Genomic DNA, 16567 nt, shown 5'->3' on the forward strand with positions numbered 1-16567 from the left:
CTTGTTGAAGTCCTACCTGCCCAGCTCCCTCCCTGCCCGCCGGCTGGCTGGGCCCAGACCTGTCCAGGGACACTTCCTTTGCTGGTAATCCCTGGGCCCGCCCTTGGCCGCTTGCTGCCTTGGCCCAGCTCTGTACCGACCTGCCCTTGGTTCTATGGGGCCCAGGGTGCAGGTTGTGCCTGGGGGCTCATATTAGTGACTATGGGGGTGTCTGGTGCCAGTCTGGAGGGACAGTAAGAGCCAAGTCTGAGCCTTACTGTCCTGTCTTTGGGGACAGGCAGGATCCTTCCAATCGGGCCCCAGCTCTGGTCTGAGTGCTGAGAGGCTTTCATTTCCCTCTGTTTGCACCCTCGCTTGCTTCCTTCTTTCTCAGCTTTGAGACTGTACCAGTACATTCTGGAAATAGCCACCAGTAATGCTCAAGCTGACCCTGCTCCTGGTCTCCAAGTGGGAGCAATATGCAAAGCCTCTACCCAAATGTGGTGCCTTGGATGTCCCAAGCACCTCAGCCTGCTGCTCAGTAGGCAGGAATAGGGGGATGATCCTCCCATATTTCAAATGGGGAAACACCTGGGGAGGAAGACCCAGCTTGTTACCTCCCTTTGTTGCCTCCTCCAGGGTAACAAGGCCAGACCAGTGACTAGGTTACATTTAGGCATGATCTTGGGTGCTGAGAGGGTGCCCCAGAGCCACTGGGAGCCAGCTTGGACCTTGAGACTTATGGCTTACACAGACTGGGTGCTGTGAGAGGCCCAGCTTCTCTGCTTTGTGCAGCCAAACTGGAAAAACCAGCAACCACTGGGGCGAAGGCTGGACCCATTTCTAATGAACAAAGAAAAGTCAGCTGGATGACCGTGGGAAGGCACTTGTGAGGACGCAAGGCTCAGCTGTAGCTCAGATCCCTCACTGGACAGGCCTGCCCACCTCTCCTGGGCTGGAGGAGGGGTGGGGAGGCCCAAAGGTGCTATCCAGTCAGTGTGGAAAGCAGGGCATGGAGTGTGATGTGGGCTGGGACCCTGGCTCCCTCCCCTCCCGGGTATACCTGCACTTTGCTTTCTCTGGTCCAGGCCTGGATCTGTGATGGAGCCAGGGTATAGGGCAGGGATTCTTAAATAGGAAGTGAAGGGGTGGGAGTCTTTCCTGCTGAGGGCAGTGTCCAGAGACATAGTTTACTGTCACAAATCAAGGTACTTCTGATATCCAGGTGTAGAGGCCAAGGGTGTATCCTGCAGTGCCCAGACATTTCCCATAAGAATTACCTTGACCACATCGGTTGTGCCGAGGCTGAGCAGCTGTGATCTAGGGGAAGAGCCAGTAGCCCCTCAGATAAGGCCTTGGAACTAAACTGGATCAAAACCTCCCCAATCCCTCCATCCCCTGTCCCATAAAGATGGTTCACAAAAGACTTCCCATTCCAACTTTACAGCAGCCATGTTATAGAGTGAAACCTGTCCTTTAGAAGACAGTAGAGACTAACTGGGACCCAGCAGCTCAGGCACGCGGGCTTCCCCATCACATGCGGTTCTGTCCCCTGCCTTCTGCACACTTGTTCTGACCTCACTGTTCTCAGCTCAGGCCTGGTTGGGGCACATCTTTAGGTCTCTCTACCCCTCCTCTGGCCCAGGATGCCACAGGCTCTTGCAGAGGACATACAGCTAAAGACCTGTCCTCAATCTTCCAGTCTGGGCTAAACCCTGCCCACTGGGAGACCGTGGGAAAAAAGTCACTTTCTCTTCCTGAGCCAACCCGGCCAGCTGCCATTCCAGATGTTTTCTGGTCCCCTTTGTAAGTCACCCATTGCACTGTATAGTTACAGCCTTCCTGCAACCTGGAGCTCATGGCTTCCTGTGAGAGCCAGACACTTTCCAGGATCCCTGCACTGTGGCTTCACAGATGAACAAACAGGTGTGGAGAGGCCTAGTTTGGTAGCAGGACTGGAGCCATATCTGACTAGAGCTCAAGAATGCCCAGATGCACCCTGCTCTAGGGATCTAGCCTTAGTTGGGTCACAGAGTCTTATGAGCACAGGTGGCCTGGCTGTTGTTTCAGGGTAATGGGCTGCAGTTTGCGCCAGCCCTGGTGCCCCCTCCTCTGAGCACCCACATGCACTTGGGGAAGAAGCTGCCCTGAGAGCAGATGAAGAGCTGCCTCACTGTCTTCCACTCTCCTTCCCTGCTCTGACTTGCCCTTGACTTTCTGAGGTCCCAGAGCTCCAAAGATGTACCCAGGACACCCACTTGGGCCAGCCTGCACATCCTCCATGCATGTCCTGCCCATCCTCTGCTGGGGGTATCCCAGGACCTCAGAGACAATGCAGCTTTGTGGAATCATCCGCCTCTGCTCACGCGAGCCCAGACACATGAGATGTTACTTCATCTAGGCCAGGCCCCATGGGGTGGCGCCCAACCAGGAACAGGCTGGGGACAGCCCATGAGGCAGAGGGTGGGGGGCCCTGCTGCAAGCCCCTACCTGCTGCTGAACCTCAGAGTTAGATGAGCCTTCAAGTTTAGGGCCAACCCCTCAGTGTGCAGACAGGGAAACTGAACCGCACGAGGGCCAGATGCTTGCTTAGAGTCACACAGTAGGTCACACACAGCCAAGGTCTGCCTCCTGTGGTAGTTGAGTCGCTCCTAAGATGTAAGCAGTGACTCTCTGAGCCTCTCATCAGAACGAAGTTTGAGGAGGAGGAGTGGCACTGGTGAGAGGGGTGTGGCCCCAGCACACACCATTGGATGTGGAAAACACAGGAGGCTGCAGAGCTAGGCTGTGGCTGGGCACAGGTGACAGGAGAAGGCCTCTAAGTTCTTTATTCTGACCTCTCATCCCCAAGTGTGCTCTGTGTTGGGTACAAAGTCAGAGTGCTAATTGTCCTGGGCCGTGGCCAGCTGGGCATACAGGCAGCCTGTGGGGCGGGGGCCTGGAGAACCTTCCCTGGGAACAGAGGCTTATCTACCTACTGGGCCGGGCCCAACAGCAAGACAGTTGTTCACCCCATGGCTGGGCGAGCATTGCGTGAGGACTCACCCAAGGGGCCCATTCCTATCGGCCTCTGTGGGGCTTCCCCAGCCAGAGGGGTGTGGGAAACTGAAGGGAGCCCTGGAGCAGGGGACTGTGGTGGATGGTCCTCTCCCTCTTTCAGGTCCACGTCCCACACCTGCAACAGCCTCCCTGTTCTCTATCTTCTGTCTCCACATACATCTCTTAAATTCTCTCCTTTGGAACAGCCAGAACTGTTCTTAACATGTGGTACTTTCTGCCCTAAATCCTTCCCTAAATCCTTCCATGGCTCCCTACTGCCCCCAGGCCTAGGCCCTTAAGCAGGTGTAGGGTAACTTTCCTCAGCTCCAGGCTCAGCCTGCTCTGCAGACTGCCTTGCCTACCACTCATCCCTGAGGAGTTCTTAAACAGTGTGCTCCTTTTGAGCCAGGCCTTCGAAAGTCCCTGGCATGCTTCACCCTCCTCCCACCCTGACCCATACCATCTTCTCCCGGGAGCCTCCCCAGCTGCCCCCATATGCAGGGTTACTCCTCCTATAGTCCTGAGTGTTCCCGATTGTTTCAGTGTTTACTCATCTGCTTCCCCCATGGCAAATCCTTGTCACCGTCATCTCTGTCTACCCCTGGGGGCCTTGGCAGGGGTCATTGAACAGGTGAACCTGTGGGCAGTTAATAAGCTGGGCCATTGAGTGGATAAGGGGACAGGAAGATAAGTCACAGCTTAGTCTGACAAAGAACATGTCACAGCTGGATGCCCAAAGCTGGTCTAGAGCCCCTGGGAGGGAGCAAGACGCCCATTGTAGGAGGTGTACAATCAGACCAACCAGGGTGCTCTTGAGGTGTCAGAATCCCTGAAACCTGTGTTAAAACTGAAGCCCCTGACCAGGCGTACCTGTAAACCCAGCTCCTCAAGTGACTGAGGCAGGAGTATCACAAGGTCCAGGCCAGCAGGGGCAACTGTGTGGTACTTGTCAAAACAAAAATAAAAAAACCCAAAGGGCTGGGGGTGCAGCTCCAAGGTAGAGTGTCCCTGGGTTTAATCCTTAGGATGAATGAACAAACAAATCACACCAAAAACTCCAAGCCTCATCACAGGCCTCCTGAAACAGACTCTGGGGACACCTGGGGGCCTTCATCCTAGTGCAGTGCCCTGGTGAGGCTTGGACCTTATGGTCCCAGGTGACCTGTCCACCTGAGGCTCCCCTCTGAAAGCCCTTAGCTGTCCCTTGATGCCTGGGTCTCAGCCAGGCTCCCTGGGCCCTTCCTGGATCCACCTGTGTGGCATTGGCTGGAGGGAGAGGGGAGCTGGAGACCCCCTGCACCTGGGGCCTCTGATGGTTCCAGAGACTCCACTCTGGGAAAAGAGGCCCCTCACATGACCAGGGTCCAGTGAACAACCAGCAGCCATAGATCCTGCTCTGCTCCTCATCCTGGGAGAGTCCTCTCCTCTCTGTGGGTCTCCCTTCCCTTCCTGTGGTCCGAGATCCTTTCTGACCTGCTTCTGAGTCTGGCCACGCAAGCTTGGTGAGGAGCTGAATCTGACTGTTTATTCAGCCTGTCTGCAGTGCCAGGCAGTGTCCTGGCAATGGGGAAGCAGGAGAGTTTGCTGAGTCCTGCCCTCAGGAACAGAACTCAGCAGGGACAAGAAGAACAGGGAAGAGGCATGGCTGGTCACTCATCCTGGTGGGCCATGGACTTGTTAGAGTGGAAGACCCAGATTCCTCAGGGCCATCCCCCTTTCTGCCCCTCACACTCTTCTCTCCTCTCTCAGCTGCATAGCCACTGCTGTCCGTGGGACCTTTCTAAAATATCACCCTCTCACTTGATACCCTATGACATGGCTAGACACAGTGACACACACCTGTAATCTCAGCTACTCAGCAGGCTGAGGCAGGAGGAGTGCAAATTTAAGGCCAGCCTCAGCAACTTAGCAAGACCCTCAGAAACTTAGTGAGACCTCTCTAAAAGTAACAATAATAGTTTTAAAAAAACCCTCCAATGGCTTCTACCCACTATAGTGGCATTTCTCAAAGTCGCCTGGCCACTCAAGTGTTATCCTGTTCAGGGCTGTTCTGTGATACTAGGGGCCAAAACCCAAGACCATCCTGGCTCAGACCCTTCATCACCAGTCAGGTCCCTCTGTATCCGCCCCCCTTTTCTGGGCCCTGCAGTCTCAGACACACCAGCCCTTTGTCCAGGTCTCACAGCCTCTTCATGATCCTTGTCCCCTGCAAAGCCCTCCCTGGATCCTGGGCATTCTCCTCCCTACCAGCCCTGTGAGTTCAGTGTTGTTTATTGTCTAATTCTGCCTTTCTGTCCCCCAACACAGAATCTTAGGGTACGCAGCAGTGGAGGAACTGAGTTCTTCACACGGTCAGCCACCAAGTTCAAGGGTGCCCTGGCCCAGAAGTTCATGTTCGTGGATGGAGACCGGGCTGTGTGTGGTTCCTACAGGTGATTCTCCATGGGGGCTGTGGGGACTTGTGCCTTTGGTTCCCAGCTGGTTTCAGCCCTTAATCTTAATACCCTGGTTATTCCAATTCATTGGTCCCAAAACTGCTAAGGTGTATGCCGAGCTGGGGCACACCTGTCTTCCAGTGTCTGGAGGTGGGCAAGGAGGCTCTTGTCTGAGGAGACAGTGTTAACCACTGGAGGAGGGTGGGGCTAAGCTTCCCCCCCACCCGAAGCCCACGGGATGACTCCATTTTGAGAGTCATCATTGGGGACAGGTGCAACCTCAGGCACTATTATATGGTGTAACAGGGCAGGGGCTGCCTACAGTCACTCTGGGGTAGGTGAAGGCACTAGCTACCAGGTCCTGGACTGGGCATTCTTGAGCTGTCTCAATGAATCCAGTATCAGCTGGGACTCAGTTTTGACCCTACAACTGTGCCCTGTCCTCTGGGCCCCACAAGCCATTTCTCAGTCCCAGAACCCTGCAGCCACCATCTAGTGAATAGCAGCCAGGGGATTCACAGTGGGCTCTTTGGATGTCCATTGCAGCAGGGACCAGGAAGACTCACTAGAATAAGAATTTTGAGCTAGAGGGAGGTCCCTGTGCTTGACCAAAGCTGCTTCTGCCTCTGTGTTGCAGTTTCACGTGGTCAGCTGCAAGGACAGACCGGAACGTGATCTCTGTGCTGTCTGGCCAGGTGGTGGAAATGTTTGACCGGCAGTTCCAGGAACTGTACCTCATGTCTCAGGGTGTCAGCCTCAAGGACATCCCCATGGAGAAGGAGCCAGAGCCAGAACCCATTGTGCTGCCCTCTGTGGTCCCTCTGGTACCCACGGGCACCGTGGCCAAGAAACTTGTCAACCCCAAGTATGCGCTGGTCAAGGCCAAGAGCGTTGATGAGATTGCAAAGACCTCCTCTGAGAAACAGGAGCCCAAGAGGCCTCCAGGGCTGCAGGGCCCCATGTTGGCTGAAAGGCCGGGGGATCTCCCTGAGCTGCCGCCACCTGTCCACCCAGGACTGCTCAACCTGGAGAAGGCCAATATGTTTGAATACCTGCCTACGTGGGTAGAGCCCGACCCAGAGCCTGGCAGTGACATCCTGGGCTACATCAACATTATAGACCCCAATATCTGGAACCCCCAGCCCAGTCAGATGAACCGCATCAAGATCCGTGACACATCCCATGCCAGTGCCCAGCACCAGCTGTGGAAGCAGAGCCAGGAAGGCCGCCCCTCCCCAGAGCCCTGCCCACCCCCAGGGCCCAGTGACCCCCACGATGGGGTCCCAGCTGAGAATGGCCTCCCCAGGGGAGACTCCGAGCCTCAGCTCCCTGTGCCCAAGCCCCGGACAGTACCCGTGGCAGACCTGCTTGCCCAGGATGGCGGTGATGTGGACTGGGTTCTGGAGACCCCAAAAGAGGAGACACCTCCAAATGGAACAGACCTCAGGCTACCCACGATGGTGGACCCAAGCCATACCCCACTCCAGCGGCAGCTGTCTGTGACCCAGGATGACCCTGATGGCATGGGAGCAGGGTTCCCTAATGGGCTGGATGGTGGGGAGGAAGAGGAAGATGATGATGACTACGTGACCCTCAGTGACCAGGACAGCCTCTCAGGCAGCTCCGGCCACGGCCCTGGGCTCCGACGACCCTCTGTGGCCTCTTCTGTGTCAGATGAATACTTCGAGGTGAGGGAGCGCTCAGCCCCTCTTCAAAGGCGCCACTCAGAGCAGATGGCCAATGGACCAACCCAACCACCCCGTCGGCAGCTGAGTGTACCTCAGATAACCCGAGTGACCTTTACGCCCCTAGGTGGCTCCCCATGGGCGCAAGGCCGGGGAAGAGAAGAGGCAGGTGCATCAAGGAAGATGCAGGCCCTGCGCTCTGCAGACAAGGAGGCACAGGTGAGTTGGGGTCCCTTGCACCAGGACTCACAGGGGTCCCTCCCTGCAAGTGATCTGAGAGCTACTATTCCCTGGGCTACTATGTCTCTGACTTGGAACTCTCCGTGTTAGAGATGAGAAACTGATGAATGGGCAGGGTGGATATCACCCAGAGACACTTGGCAGGCTGTTACTATGCCGGAGACTCTTGGGCTCAAGGTCCCAATAAAGCAACCTAAGGAAATGCACATTTCCATATCCAGAGGTCTAAATGCTTGGAGTTATAAGATCTTTATGCTGCCTGTCAGGGGGGTAGTTAAGTCCCAGTTCGCAGACAAGGGAAAGACAGCATAGAGGCATTCCTTTATACCCTCAAGGTCATACAGCCATAAATGGTCTTCATCTGGACCTTGTGCCAAGGCATATCTGTGTCCATCCTTTGTGGCCCTGGGGACCTCTCCCCACCCCCTTCCATTCTGGGCAATGGATCACATCCCTCCTTTGCCTTTCCTTCTGTCACCTTGTAGGACAAAGCCTCAGAACCCTGAGTGCCCTGCAGCCTTGGTTCGGCACCAGAGCCTTCCTACCTGGGAATAGTGCACGACTGATCATGCCTGGCATGATCATCAGGCCCATGGGCAGCATCTTGAGGTAGCTGGCAAGGATGGAGCCCGCCTTGGCGTGGTTCAGGTTCCGGGCAGATAGAGACCGCTGCACAATGACCTGGGGGCATGGAGCAGGAGGGAGTGAATCTCAGCCCTGGTGGATACCTGTGTTAGGATCTCTTCCCTGTTGGCCTCAGGGAGTGCCATGAGACAGGATGCCATCCCATTGGCCTCAGACCTGCCCTAGGTAGCCATACAGCCCTGACACTGCTGGCATCCTGCTTGGCCAAGTATATACTTGTTCCCAGGACTCTATCTTCCCATTCGCATAACAGGGAAGATATGGCACCTGCCTGCTCACCACCTCTGGCAATTGTCAGAGCTGGAGGAGACTGTGGTCTGATGGCATTAGAGTCACCACCCTACTACCCTCATCCCCTGGAACCTCATGAGAGTGACTGGTGTATTCATGCATGTACCAGGAGCAAACATTGGTACCAATAGTATGTGTCACAGGCAGAGTTCGGGCATGCCAAGACCTAGGATTTAGGAAGCTTGCAGTCCTACTGGACAGTCTTAGAAATTGCCTGAGATTACTAGTTCCCTGGGGAGCCTTAAGCAATTTTTTCCCCCTGCAGTGCTGGTGGAACCCAGGGCCTCATACATGCTAGGCAAGTGCTATACCCCTGAGTTATACCCCTAACCATGTAGACAAATACTATTAGGCCTCAGTTTCTAGATCTGTAGAATGGGAGAAGGAGGGAATCATAATTCAGACTGATGAATCCCTCCCCGCTCCAATATTATGTTTCACTTATTTAAAAAAAAAAAAAAAAAAAAAAGAGTTGCTGTAATCCCAGCAACTCTGGAGGCTGAGGCAGGAGGATTATAAGTTCAAGGCCAGCCTGGGCAACTTAGTAAGACCTTGTCTCAAAATAAAAAATAAGCTAGGTGTGGTGGTGCACACCTGTAATCCCAGCGGCTTGAGAGGTACAGATAGGAGGATCAGAGTTCAGTACCAGCCTTAGCAATATCAAGGTGCTAAGTAACTTGGTGAGATCCTATCTCTAAATAAAATACAAAAAAAGACTGGGCATTTGGCTCGGTGATTGAGTGCCCCTCAGTTTAAGCCCTGGTACCCAAAAAATAAAAGATAAAAGAGTTGGAGATGTAACTCAGTGGTAGAATGCCCCCAAGTATAATCTCTAGTGCTGTCAAAAAGGGAGGGTGGTGCTAGGGATGCAGCTCAGTGGTAGAGCACTTGCCTAACGTGTGAGCCCCAGGGTTCTGGTTCCATCCTCAGTTCTGCTATATATATATATTCTTTTTTTTTTTTAAGTGGACTCTCCAGTGGTTTTTCGTGGGTGCATAGAGTTGCACAATCTATAGCTCTGAAATTCCACGATTTAAATCCCCTCTACTGTCATACCTCTGAAGAATGAATTATCTGTGATTTAAACTTCTTTTCCAAGTATGCAAATTCATTAGGTAGTTCCTAGCACTGACCCACAGTTGTGCTGTCTTGAGACATTCATTAGAGGAAAAGTGTGTGCTGATTTCTGTCCTGCCTCTCTGCCAGCTTGCTATGACTTGGAACAAATTTTTACCTCACTTTTCAGCCTCAGTTTCCCCATCTGGACAGTGAGGGTATTAGAGGAGGGTCTGTCTAGACTCTTCCACTCTACTGTCTGTGATTGATTTTAAGAGCCCTGAGGCCTCAGTGTCATGGGAGAGAAGAATTTGTCTAAAACCTTGCACATCTGTTATCTATCATCATTTCATTGACACGAGACATTCGTTTCCACTGTTTCATCCTGTGCTCCTGGATGGGCTGTCACCCCAGGTGAAGAAGCTAAGGCTCAGTTTCCATGAGCCACAGGGATGCTCCCATGGTTACTCCACCACTGAGTGTCAGGAACAATGCAGGGACCTTTCCTGTGGTTTCAGCAGGGAAACTGCCTCATAGCACCTCTTACAAAGGACACCCAGTCCCAGCTTGGTCCTTCCTCCCTCCCCAAGATTGACCTTTCACCTCCCTGACCCCCTATCTTCTATCTGCAAAATGGGTTACTGCCACCAATGCAGGGAATGCTGCGAGGACTAAGTGAGGTCACTGGTGTGGATGGCAGAGCCTGTGCCTGACTGGTTCAGGGCCATCGGTAAATGTGAGTTCTCTTTCTCAGGGAGTTTTTCAGTCTTTCCTTAGGGTGTGGCCACTAGCCAGTCAATGACTGACCACAGAGATGTGCAATCTCTGTTAGAATTGAGGCTGTTGCTGCTGACCAGGGGCAAGGTACTCTGGTCCATACCACAGCATCAGAAGGGGACAGGTTTGGGAGCTCCAGAGCTGGCAGGACTCCAGGAGTCATTCCCATCTGTGCATCATGGAGACACTGAGGCTCAGAAAGAGGCAGTGGCAGAGCCCAGACCAGGCCAGGGCACTGCCTTCTGGCCCCTCTGCCTCATTTGCTGTTGTTTTTTTGTATCTGATGACAAAACTGTCACCTACTTATTGTGGATGAGCCTGAAGACGGTGAAAAGTATGAAGAAGAAATGAAAAGCCCCCATGGTCCCAGTATAGAAGACAGAGTACATTCACACCCCTGGGTCCCTAAAAGCCCCGAGAGGCTAGTGTGGGCCACCCAGAGACTGGGGAACCTTGAGCAAGACCTGTGCTATGTCTGGACCAAGAGCTCACATCCTCCAAGCACACCCAGCCCACGGGGAGGAGGACAGGGAGGCAAGCTTGAGGCTCTGCCCTGGGCCTATCAGCTGCTTGCTGCTCTGACCCCCTGGGGTCTGCAAGGTCCCTCCTCTGCCTCCCTTCAAGACCCTTTTTGGGCCTCCGAACTTCTCATCCATACAGTGAGGCCCTTCCAGTCCTGACTCCAAGGCCAGGGTATGTTTGCTCACTCACTGGGCCTTCATTGGAAAATCTGGATGGTATTCCTCTTAAAGATGACTGTGCCATGCTAGGCCTATGTCACGTGAAAGGAGACAGGAGGTAGCTGAGGTAGGGGCTCAGCCTGGCAGGGGTGTCCATACCCACTGCTCACCCTCTACTGCCACCCTTCCTCCAATTTCTTGCCTGCCTGGGCTGGCCCTCAGCCCTAGGGGAGCTGGCCAGACATCTCCCATGGACCACATGTTCCCTGGAAAGTCCAGGCATAGTGCAGAGCTGATGTGGGAATCCCAGGGGTATGGGATTACTGAGGCCCAGCTTCCCAGACCTCTGTCACTTCCCATTCTGTATCACTTCCCACTGTTGGAACTCAGGCAGAGTCTTTGGGCAGACACCGATGTAGCCCCTCTTGCTCAGGAGCCCTGGAAGTCACTCCACTCTTGCACATCTACCTCTGTGTCTGGGCCTCAGTGTTCTGGCCTGTGAAGGGCCTGGCCCACCTCACAGGGGAGGCAAGAGGCTCCATGAGTGCTGTCACGTGTGTTGCACAGTAACTGCTTGTGATCGGCTGGCCTGACTGCTTCATCCCATGGCACTACCCCTTGGCAGTGGGTCTGGAGGCACAGATGGTCACTGGACCCATGATCACGGAGGCTCTGCTGCTTCACAAAGCCCTTTCCCCAGCTTGTGCTCTCAGGGTCTGCCCATGGCCTTCAGGACAAGCAGGCAGGGGCATCATCTGCTTCTGCCCAGTGAGGAGAAATGGCTTATCTGAGGTCACCTGCAGGATTCATGATGAGCGGAGGACCAGAGTTGTCCCCTGCTCTCAGTAGAAATTCAGGCCTCCAGCAACCTCTTTCAGTGTTTTTCAACCTCATCTAGCCTTGTATACAGATAGACGAGGTTTGGTGAGGATGGCGTGGAAAGGTGGCAGGAACTTACAACCCCAAAGGCAGAATGATTCTGTACCATAGATGAGGTAACTGAGGCACAAAGTAGTTAAACCCAATTTGGTGAGTGGCAGAGCCAGAAACCTGTTGACCCAGGTCTGGCCCACCCCGGCATGCCTGGCAAGAGTCCCTGCACAGTCCTCACTCTTGTTTCTCTCTCCCAGGGCCAGCAGTTCCACCGTGATGGCCCTGTCTCAAGGACTCCAGGAGGTCCCCGGTACCGCCCTGCTGCCGATGGCGCCCAGAACTCTCCCAGGAAAGCGAGCCTGGTCACGGCAGGCCCCCATCACTGGCAGCCCAAGGGCAGCCCAATATCCTGCATACTACCAAATCCCAGGAGCCCTAGGCCACCACGAAACAGCCGTATCCTGACTGATAGCAGAGCCACCGAGGAGCATCCGAGTCCCTTGGGAATCCCATACTCCAAACTGTCCCAGTCAAAGCACCTGAAAGCCAGGTCAGGGGGCAGCCAGTGGGCTCCATCTGATTCTAAGCGAAGGGCCCAGGCACCTCGGGACCATAAGGACCCCTAGCAGCCCAGTTCGGGCTGGACCCACCAGAGCCCACGCTGGAAGGCCCACACTGGCACTTGCCTGGTCGGTGCACCAGTACCAGGTGGCCATGATGGTCAGGCCGAAGGTCATCCCCGTCCATGGGAGGTCCCCTGTGTAAGGGTCCCGGAACATGTGCATGGCATCCGCGCGTGGCAGGTGGCAGGTGGTGTTGGCGATGGTCCTGGAGGGGATGGCCCGGGCATATGCTGCCTCCAGCTGCCCAAAACCACCAATCTGGTTGAAAGCTGGAAGGGTTGAGCAGGACAGGGTTAGGTGTCCCTGACTCCCCAGCTCCCACTGTGTTCCCTCATCTCGCAAATAACTTCCTAACACATCAAACTGGAATTTTTTCTACCTTGCCTTTCCTGGCATTTGGGAAGGTGTGGCAGGTAGAGGGTTTTAAAAAACAAAAAAAGGTGAATTTAAATAACTATTTTATTTGTATTTAAGATAATACTATTAAATGAGCATTTTGCACGTGGGCACCACTGTGTCCTCTTGGCCTGGTGGGTATCACTGCTGGTCTCCAGATGCCTATTGGTCTCAGGTAAGGGGTTCTCTGCCAGGTTTTGAACTGTCCATTCAAGGAAGCAAAACATTTTTTCTTGGCACTCAAAGACTTTCCTGAGGCATCCAAAGTTTTAAATGTCCTGACCCAGGCTTCTGAAGGGTGTGATTTCAGAAGGGCCAAGAATGGTTGGCAGTGATGTGACTTCTCCAAGATCATGCAGCCTGCTGGGAAGGTGGGGCTCAACCCAGGGATCTTTCAAGTTCAGAGCACATCTCTCCCCTCACTCTTTCTGTCTACCTCAGGATCAGGACTCTACATGGCCAAGCCCTGGCCTGTCTGGTTTTGCGATGGCTGTGGTCATTCACCTCACACCCAGACTGGGTCTAACTGTCTGGGTCCCTCACGTGCAATGAAGCCTGAACATAGGAAAAGCCCTGTCTCTGCTGTTCCCCAGCAGATCATGGAAGAGGGAACCTGTTGCCTAGATAGAAGCCAGGTCAGGATCTGTGTTCAGGACAGGGATCCATGTGAGTCTCAAAGCAAATGTACAGATGCTACACAAGGGTTCAACTGCAGTGTATCTCAGATTCTGAGCTGGAAATCTTTAAATGCTTCCATTTACCCTCTGTGGGATCCCCCTGGCTCTGCATACTCCAGGGGCAGGGAGCTCACTACCTCCCCCCCCCACACACACACAAAGCCCTGTAAGCTTCCTTGTCTATTTCCAGACGAGAGTCATTGCTTTTGTCTAAAAGCTTCTTTCCCCTCCCCTGCCTCTAGCAGGAGGTAGCATCACCTCTTAGGATTTTGTACCTGATCTTAAACAATTGGAGGAGACACCTGGGCAGTGTTGTGGTCTCCTAATTGCTGCCTCCACACCCTCCTGCAGCCCCACCTTGCTGTCAAGTCCTGAGCCAGGGCAGCACATGGCAGGGCCTGTGTACTTGAGTCAGCTCCTCATTCAACCCACAGCTGGTGACAGCTGGGCAGTGGGGCAGGAGAGAGGCAGGCTACATCCATCAGCCAGGAGAGGCCTGCAGGGGACGGTTGCCTAGTGGTGTGACCTCATTAGTCTTGCAGATTGCTGGGGCAGCCCACCCCCTCTGCAGCCACAGCCCTTACCTTTGACCGCCAGGATGATAGCCCCCACCACCATGATGACTGTCTGCAGGGCATCCGTGTAGATCACAGTGGCCAGCCCCCCTGCAGGAAACAAGGCTACTGGAGGTGGGGTACTTTGGCTTCAAAGTAGAAGGGACACAGGAGGCAACTTCCAGAGCTCCTGGTGGGGCAGCTCTTCCCAGACATGGCCCCTACCGTTTCAGAGGTGGGTGAGCAATGAGCTAAAGCACCTGGTCCCATTCCTTGGGGGTCTCCCCGAGCCCACGGTGCTTCCTGTACTTCCCCTGGCTCTGCCCAAGCTGGTGGTGGGCAGTCCCTCCCTACAGGCCTCTGCCCTGACCCTGCCAGAAGTGCCATACCTGCAATGGTGTACAGGGCAGTAATGACAAGTGTAAGGATGGTGGAGAGGTAAAAGTTCCACCCCAGGCAGATATGCACAAAGAGAGCCCCGGCGTACAGGTCAATCTGAGGAAGAAAGAAGATTTGGGTAGAAGTCAGAGATTACTAGGACACACAGTGGTCAGAGTCCTGGCACTGCATTGACTGGCCGTGTGACCTGGGAAAGGCCCTCTCTGGACCTGGATGCCCCTTGGATAATGGAGGGAAGACCCCTGTCCACCCATCTGCATCCTGGGGCTGTTGTGAACGCAGGAGGAAGAACTGGCTCAGATACCTGTGAGCCATGTGCAGATGTACCGGGGATGTACTGTCATTAATAAAGTCCAAGGTGGCCTATGCCCACCAAAAAGCAGTGTTGTTATTGAATTTGGTCCCTTCCCAGAGGATACAAAAAAGCCCTATTCCCTCGGTTCCCAGGGTGACCTTAACAAGGAGGAGTCTAAGAGGAATTCATGGGGAAGCTTGTGAAGACTAGTGGGCCTCAGAAAACAGGTGCTGGGGGTGGGCAGGGAAGCAGAGGGGCAGTGTGGCTTATTGTCCACTCTCTCTGGTGAGGTTGGACCTGAAGCCAGGAATGCTTATAGGCATGTCACAGGCTAGGGCTGGTTACAGAACTGAGCCTATAGCCACTGCTGTCCCAGACCTTGGGCCACATGGGGGTGGGAGTCTTAGTCTGGGGTGAGATAGCCTCAGTGCAGGAATGAGCCTTACAAACCATAATCCCAGTGGGACCAGGGGCAAATAATAGTCTTCACCCTGCCCCACCCCTGTTGCCATTCAGTGTTGGTTCAGTAGACGGGGAATTACCTGAAATACAGGCTTGGGACCAAGAAGCTGGGACAGGACTGTGGGTCACCGGAGCCCCCAGCTGTGTGGAACAAGTTTGCACAAGACCTGGTCTTCCAGGGGCCCAAGAGGCATGGACCCTAAGCCCTTTGATGTCCTCCAGGGCCTGGCTCAAGTTGGAACAATCAGTATTGTCTTGAGTCAGGGCCCAGGGACCAGAGCCCCTAGAACAGAATCCAGGTAGGAACAAGATGGACTCCAAAGCCCATGTTCCCTACACTGCCCTCTCTGGCTCCACTTTGCTTCTGGAGGGTACAGCCAGTTTGGAAACTGAAGCCCTCAACTGGGCTTATGGCTTTAGCAGAGTGTGTGTGTGTGTGTGTGTGTGTGCAAGCGTGCGTGTGAGGGATGGTTCAGAGAGAATGGGAAGGGGGAGGTTGGCCTCCAGCACAAACCAAGAAGCCCAAAGATGCTAACCCCCACCCTTCCTGAAGGTCTCTTCGAGTCCTTACTGCATAAGACTGGAAGAGAAACTGAGGCCCAAGTTGGGGAAAGGACTTCCCAAAGTCAGACCCTGGGGGAGGAGTTCTCTAGAAAGCCCACTGCAACAGGCTGCCACTGCCTGGCTGTCCTTCAGCTGCTGCTTAGGACCCCTCTGGACCCCAGATTCCTGGAATGGAGCCCTGGTCTGTGCACCTAGTCTTCAGGCTCTGGCCACACCACACTTGCCACCCTTCATTCCACACCCAGCATTTTTGCTGCCTCTGGCCTCAGCTCACTAGTCCCATCTGCCCTGGACTGTCCCAGTCTCTGCCTCTCAGTTTTCAGAACTCACCATCCCAGGCCTGGACCTCCACTCCTGGTGGATAGCTGATTCTCCCCCACTTCCTTCCATGGGAGCAGGCTCTGAGGAGTGCTGAGGAGTCTAACAGCACAGCAAAGGTGTGGGGAGAACCTTGGCTGAGTTGTCTCTGTAGGATCCTACATGATGTAGGTCCCACAAGGGCACAACTCCCTGCAACCTCCAGAAAGTCCTCTGGTGAGGACCTGCACACATCTAATCCTGCCTGACCCTGTCTGCAGTTCAAGCCCTCTTTCCTGAGGGCCCAGCAAGCTTCTGCCTGGTAGAAGCTAAGATCCACATGGACCTGGGTCTGTTTCTGGTCTGCCATGTCCCAGCCACACTTCTGAGCAGGTCACTTCACCTCCTGAGCCTCAGTGGCCCTTATCTATAAAATGGAGTGGATGTGAGTGAACAGTCACTTCGGTTAGACCAGCAGGAGCAGTGGCTTGTCTCTCCACATAGCTTTCCCCAAGGAATGGTCTAGAAAGTTTGGGCAACCTCTGAGGGGGCTTCCTGTCCTCTATGGCCCAGGAGCAATTGCAGAGTTTAATCTAACCT

General features: G+C 54.2%; 2 protein-coding genes across 3 annotated transcripts in view; one reads left to right on the forward strand and one right to left on the reverse strand.

The window, feature by feature from the left end:
• Positions 1 to 12471, forward strand: part of FAM83G (family with sequence similarity 83 member G) — a 30474-nt gene extending 18003 nt beyond the window's left edge. For both annotated transcript variants that reach the window (XM_079131678.1, XM_079131679.1), the window contains exons 4-6: positions 5326 to 5450; positions 6091 to 7357; positions 11958 to 12471. In XM_079131678.1, coding sequence (XP_078987804.1) covers positions 5326 to 5450; positions 6091 to 7357; positions 11958 to 12326 — 1761 coding nt within the window. In that variant the 3' untranslated portion in view covers positions 12327 to 12471. The remainder of the gene's footprint in view (positions 1 to 5325; positions 5451 to 6090; positions 7358 to 11957) is intronic.
• SLC5A10 (solute carrier family 5 member 10) overlaps positions 1 to 16567 on the reverse strand; it is a 66397-nt gene that overhangs the window by 35198 nt on the left and 14632 nt on the right. The window contains exons 6-9 of the mRNA XM_079131695.1: positions 14340 to 14445; positions 13981 to 14061; positions 12387 to 12592; positions 7924 to 8059 (exon numbers count right to left, since the gene is read on the reverse strand). Of these exons, the coding sequence (XP_078987821.1) occupies positions 7924 to 8059; positions 12387 to 12592; positions 13981 to 14061; positions 14340 to 14445 (529 nt within the window). The remainder of the gene's footprint in view (positions 1 to 7923; positions 8060 to 12386; positions 12593 to 13980; positions 14062 to 14339; positions 14446 to 16567) is intronic.

Source organism: Sciurus vulgaris, assembly GCF_902686455.1.
Source record: "Sciurus vulgaris genome assembly, chromosome: 3".
In the NCBI taxonomy this organism is placed as follows: Eukaryota; Metazoa; Chordata; class Mammalia; order Rodentia; family Sciuridae; genus Sciurus; species Sciurus vulgaris.